The sequence below is a fragment of the Zingiber officinale genome, chromosome 5A, assembly GCF_018446385.1.
Source record: "Zingiber officinale cultivar Zhangliang chromosome 5A, Zo_v1.1, whole genome shotgun sequence".
In the NCBI taxonomy this organism is placed as follows: domain Eukaryota; kingdom Viridiplantae; phylum Streptophyta; class Magnoliopsida; order Zingiberales; family Zingiberaceae; genus Zingiber; species Zingiber officinale.
In genome coordinates, this window is record NC_055994.1 from 72,764,293 (window position 1) to 72,770,531 (window position 6,239).

The 6,239-nt window shown below is 49.8% G+C and overlaps 1 protein-coding gene across 2 annotated transcripts; it reads left to right on the forward strand.

Moving 5' to 3' along the window:
• Window positions 1–347: 347 nt before the first annotated feature.
• LOC121982901 (cellulose synthase-like protein D4) lies at window positions 348–3,927 on the forward strand. 2 transcript variants are annotated; one of them, XM_042535914.1, is made up of 3 exons: window positions 374–620; window positions 924–2,435; window positions 2,531–3,927. In XM_042535914.1, exons 1-3 carry the CDS (start codon window positions 522–524, stop codon window positions 3,866–3,868), a joined length of 2,949 nt encoding a protein of 982 aa, XP_042391848.1. In that variant the 5' UTR covers window positions 374–521; the 3' UTR covers window positions 3,869–3,927. The 2 variants fall into 2 exon arrangements, with proteins under 2 accessions (XP_042391847.1, XP_042391848.1); XM_042535913.1 differs by having other exon boundaries at window positions 348–2,435.
• The last annotated feature ends 2,312 nt before the right edge of the window (window positions 3,928–6,239 follow it).

The window sequence follows — 6,239 nt, forward strand, 5'->3', positions numbered from 1 at the left end:
AATATTATGTTAGAAATAATATTAAAAAAAATTAATTTGCTTAAATTTATTTATTTTATTTATTCTAATAGCCGTACGTTATATGTGCTTTTCCATCCTAATAATAAAATTCCCTGCTTGCTTTTGACTCGGACAATGTTCTAGTTCCTCCCTTGTCCACGCATTTCAGGTAGAGAGAGCCAAATAAAGCAAATCTAATTCAAAGTTAATGAAGATGATAACCGTCGAGCGGCAGCAGGTTGAAATTGCAAATAGTGATTGATCGATCGATTCCAGCAAGATCCGTATTTTCATTATCAATTGAGAGATTAGAGAATAGTTCTGAAGGAATATATAAGAAGAGGAGCATGGCGTCGTCGCACAATCCAACGAAGAAGGCGATCCGTAACTCCGGCGGCGTCGGCTCCGGCGGCTCCGGAAGTAATCAAGGCAACCGGGGCGGCGCGAGCGGGCAATCGGTGAAGTTTGCGAGGAGGACGTCGAGTGGCCGCTACGTGAGCCTGTCGAGGGAGGACATCGACATGTCCGGAGAAATTGCAGGGGACTACATGAACTACACCGTGCACATCCCGCCCACGCCCGACAACCAACCGATGGACGGACTGACGGAGACGGAGTCGGTGGCGCGCAAGGCCGAGGAACACTACGTCTCCAATTCGCTCTTCACCGGCGGATTCAACAGCGTGACCAGGGCGCACGTCATGGACAAGGTGATCGATTCCCAAGTGTCCCATCCCCAGATGGTCGGCGCCAAGGGCTCCTCCTGCGCCATGCCGGCGTGCGACGGCAAAGTCATGAGGGACGAGCGAGGCGACGACGTCGACCCCTGCGAGTGCAGGTTCAAGATATGCAGGGATTGCTACATGGACGCGCTCAAGGACAGGGGGCAATGCCCAGGCTGCAAGGAACCATACAAGACAGAGGAATACGACGACGACGCACCGAACTTCGGCTCCGGCGCCCTATCTCTTCCGGCTCCGGGCAATTCCAAGCTGGCCGAGAACAGAATGTCACTGATGCGTAGCCAGACCGGGGAATTCGATCACAACCGATGGCTGTTCGAGAGCCAAGGCACGTACGGCTACGGCAATGCCTACTGGCCGAAAGATGGGATGTACGAGGAAGATCTGGAAGGAAATGGCATCCCTGATATGGTCGATAAGGGCTGGAAACCCTTGACTAGAAAAATCCCGATGCCTGCCGGAATCATCAGCCCTTACAGGTTACTTATATTTGTGAGATTGGTCGCTCTGGGTTTCTTCTTGAACTGGAGATTGAACCATCCGAATGAAGAGGCGATGTGGCTGTGGGGCATGTCGATCGTCTGCGAGATCTGGTTTGCTTTCTCCTGGATCCTCGACGTCATCCCCAAGTTGCACCCGATCAACAGGGCGACCGATCTCTCAGTGCTCAAGGAAAAGTTCGAAACGGTAACTCCGGCCAACCCCACAGGCCGCTCTGACCTCCCCGGCGTCGACTTCTTTGTCTCCACCGCTGATCCGGAGAAGGAGCCCCCGCTGGTCACGGCCAACACGATTCTGTCGATTCTGGCCATCAACTACCCGGTGGAGAAGCTGGCGTGCTACATATCGGACGACGGCGGCGCGCTGCTCACTTTCGAGGCGATGGCGGAGGCGGCGAGCTTTGCCAACGTTTGGGTTCCCTTTTGCCGAAAGCATGATATCGAACCTCGAAACCCCGACAGCTACTTCAGCTTGAAGGGCGACCCGACGAAGAATAAAAGGCGACCGGACTTCGTGAAGGACAGGCGAAAAGCGAAGAGAGAGTACGACGAGTTCAAGGTGAGGATCAACGGGTTGCCCGACTCCATCAGGAGGCGCTCCGACGCGTTCAACGCGCGAGAGGAGGTGAAAGCGATGAAGCACATCAAGGAGAGCGGTGGGGATCGGACGGAGCCGATCAAAATCGCCAAAGCAACATGGATGGCGGACGGCACGCACTGGCCGGGGACCTGGGCCGCCTCCGCCCCTGAGCATGGTAAGGGCGACCACCCGAGCATCTTGCAGGTGATGCTAAAACCCCCTTCGTCGGATCCGCTGTACGGCATGCCGGACGAGGAGCAAATCATCGACTACTCGGACGTGGACATCCGGTTGCCGATGCTGGTGTACATGTCGCGCGAGAAGCGACGAGGGTACGACCACAACAAGAAAGCCGGAGCCATGAACGCGTTGGTGCGAGCGTCGGCGATCATGTCCAACGGCCCCTTCATCCTCAACCTGGACTGCGACCACTACATCTACAACGCCGATGCGCTGCGTGAGGGCATGTGCTTCATGATGGACAGAGGCGGCGATCGCATTTGTTACATCCAATTTCCCCAGAGATTCGAGGGCATTGACCCCTCCGATCGTTATGCTAACCACAACACGGTCTTCTTCGACGGAAACATGCGCGCTCTCGATGGTGTCCAGGTAAAAAACACACACACACACATCTACATGAATCTTTGGATGCGTGTGTATTTTCTAATGAGTGTTTTTTTTTCCTTTCCCTAATGTGTATGTAGGGCCCTGTTTACGTGGGGACTGGTTGCTTGTTTCGACGATTTGCACTCTACGGATTTGATCCTCCGCGAGCAACAGAGTACTCTCGATTGTTCACGAACAAGCACAAGAAGAACACGTACAAAGAGGCTGACTCGGAGTCGCAGGCGCTAAGAACGGAAGACTTCGACGCGGAGCTCGACCCGGCGTTGCTGCCCAAGAGATTCGGCAACTCTGCAGCATTGTCCGAGTCGATACCGGTGGCTGAATTCCAAGGCCGGCCTCTGGCCGACCATCCCGGGGTGAAGCACGGCCGCCCTCCCGGCGCTCTGACGGTTCCACGGCCGCCGCTTGATCCGTCGACGGTGGCGGAGGCGGTTTCCGTCACGTCCTGTTGGTACGAGGACAAGACGGAGTGGGGTGATCGGGTAGGGTGGATCTATGGATCGGTGACAGAGGACGTGGTGACAGGGTACCGAATGCACAACCGCGGGTGGCGCTCGGTGTATTGCATCACAAAGCGCGACGCCTTCCGCGGATCTGCGCCGATCAATCTGACGGACCGCCTCCACCAGGTGCTCCGGTGGGCGACGGGCTCCGTGGAGATCTTCTTCTCTCGGAACAACGCCCTGCTGGCGTCGCGCCGGCTCAAGCTCCTGCAACGCCTCGCCTACCTCAACGTCGGAATCTACCCCTTCACCTCCATTTTCCTGCTCGTCTACTGCTTCCTCCCGGCCTTCTCCCTCTTCTCCGGCTTCTTCATCGTCCAGACGCTGAACGTCACCTTCCTCGTCTACCTGCTCACCATCACCCTCACGCTCATTGCCCTGGCCATCCTCGAGGTGAAGTGGTCAGGCGTCGGCCTGGAGGAGTGGTGGCGCAACGAGCAGTTCTGGCTTATTTCCGGCACCAGCGCCCACCTCTACGCGGTGGTCCAAGGACTCCTCAAGGTCATCGCTGGGATCGAGATCTCTTTCACGCTCACCTCCAAATCGGCCGCAGAAGATGAGGATGACATCTACGCCGACCTCTACTTGGTGAAGTGGACGTCACTCATGATCCCTCCCATTACCATCATGATGGTGAACATAATTGCCATCGCCTTTGGCTTCGCCAAGACGATCTACAGTGAGGTCCCCAAGTGGAGCAAGCTGATGGGAGGAGCCTTCTTTAGCTTCTGGGTGCTGGCTCACCTCTACCCGTTCGCCAAGGGACTGATGGGAAGGAGGGGGAAGACTCCCACCATCGTGTTCGTATGGTCAGGACTCATCGCCATCACCATATCATTGCTCTGGATTGCCATCAGTCCTCCCAAGGGTAGCGATGCCTCTTCCCTTGGTTCCACCTTCCAGTTTCCATGAAATGAAATCTTCCAGTGGATATATATGATTAATATTAGTTGTCAGACTTAACGACACTGTTTTCTGATATCATATTGCACGATCAGTGTTCGATAGACTAGTAGACTGGGAGATTAAGTATTGTAAAATGATAACTTTGCATTCTGCTATATATGATAAAGAAAGAAAAGCTCGATATACTTGAGCAAACTTCCTTCATGACAAAAGGCCACACTTGCAAACACACTCCTCTCACTTCAACGGCTCCATGTTATATTTCTAGATCCTTAGGATTTATGGTTTAGAGATTTAGGATTTAGATTTATATTTTTTTGCAATACCGATTATTAATTTTTTTTTAAACAAAAAAAAAAAACCCTGAATCATAAACCCTATATATATAGACCTAAAAATAAAATCCGGAACCGTTGAAGTGAGGGATGGGGATAGGATAACCAACCCTCCTAGCTACTTACTTTCCATAGATTTGCAAATTAATATAAATGCCCTTAAAATATGGAATAAATTGTATATTGATGCAACGAGTATTGAAACTGTCACGAGGATAAAGAAGATTAAAATGACGAAGGTTAAAATGACAGATTAAGTTAGGTTGAAATAGAGAGGTATATAATTATCTCTGGGTAGACAAATCAATCTTCCGGGTCGGTTTGACCCATCAGCCGACCCGATTGGACTAGCTGACCCAACTTGATCGGTCGACCTGACACAATCAGTTGACCCAACCCGACCAGTCGATCCAATCCGTCAGTCTTCCTGCTGGCGGGGTTGAGCCAACTAATCTTTCTGGCAGAACAGATTAAGTTAGGTTAAAATCAAGAAAGGTACATAATTATCTCTGAGTAGACAAATCAGTCTTCAGGTTTGATCCATCGCCCGACCGGACTAGCCAACCCAACCCGATCGGCCGACCTGACCCAACCAGCTGACCTGACCTGACCAACTGATCCAATCCGTCAATATTCCTGCTGGCCGGGTTGAGCCAACTAATCTTCCTGGTAGAGCAAAGCATTTGACACCCCATTCTTTCTGGTCGACTTGAGCCAATCAATTTTCTTAACAGAGTATAGCAGAGCATTCAACCCGTCAGTCTTCCTGACCAAGTCGAGTTAACCAGTCTTCCTGGCAAAGCATAACATCCGACCCACCAATTTTCTTGGCCAGGTTGAGCCAACCAATATCCCTAATAAAGCAGAGTATCCAACTCGCCACTCTTCATGGTCAGGTTGAGCCAACCAGTATTCTTAACAAAATAGAGCATCCGACATGTCAATCTTCCTGATCGGATCAAGCCAACTAGTGTTCTTAGTAGAGCAGAGCTAAGTTGATTTGTAGTTCGCCTGGTGGAGTAGAGCAAAGTAGTCCATTGGGCCCATCAACCCTTTTGTCTTATTTACTAACATCTAGACAAAGGTCACATGACCCTCTGACATCTTTATCTGGACATGATCCTCTAACATCTTTATCTAGACATGACCTCTAACACCTAAATAAGGGTATCATGACCCTCTGAATTTTTTTGTTTTAACATGACCCTCCTATAAAAAGACTTACCCCCCTCGGGGAGAGAGGAGACTCCTTGCGATATACATTTATTTTTATTATGTTCTGCACTGTTCATCTTTTTTAGTTTTGGTATAATTAGAAATTGACTTGAGTATCAGAGTGGAAACCGGGGCAGGCCAATCTCTGTTCTAACCCCTCCTTCGCTCTTTCACTCTCCACGGACTCTTCTGGTGACGGGAACAACTCACCCCCTTTTTGATTTCCAGCTCAAAGTCCTTCTGTTGTCAACATTCCTGCCCTCTTATCGACTCGTCTGTCTACTCAGATACTCTGGCTTTGTGTCATCCTTTGGCTCCACGCCATCGCCTCCGGCTCCATCCTATTGTCTCGGGCTCTATGCTTCTTCTAGTTCGCTCTTACGAATTTAGTATGTTTTACATTTAGTTTTTATATTCTTCATTATAATACTATTTATTTTTTATTATTAAAAATTAACTTAAATGTTGGAGGAGTAGACAGAGATAGCCCTATTTTATTTTGTAAACACTATTAACCGAAGACTTTACATCTCGAAAATAGCTCATTATCTCTCCTCCCTCGTGTGATGACAATCAATATTCTAATCAAATCATCTGTTTTTCTATCTAAGGTTATATATTTATAAAAAAATCCGAACACAGTCTAATTCGACCCGATTGACCATTTCTTCCACGGGTCGGGTCCAATGAGCGATTGCCTACAGAATTGGTTTTCCAAAACTACTTGTCTATTTGTACCTGCTATTTTGTTGGATATGAACTCTGGGTCACTAGGTGGACCAACAAAAGGCAACAACGACAAAGGTAACTGAGTGAGTTACCACAAA

Excerpts from the sequence above, each read along its gene's own strand:
- LOC121982901 (XM_042535913.1), top strand. The coding sequence starts at position 348 with ATGGCGTCGTCGCACAATCCAACGAAGAAGGCGATCCGTAACTCCGGC. Across the intron at positions 2,436-2,530 it reads GCGCTCTCGATGGTGTCCAG|GGCCCTGTTTACGTGGGGAC; the intron begins GTAAAAAACACA and ends ATGTGTATGTAG.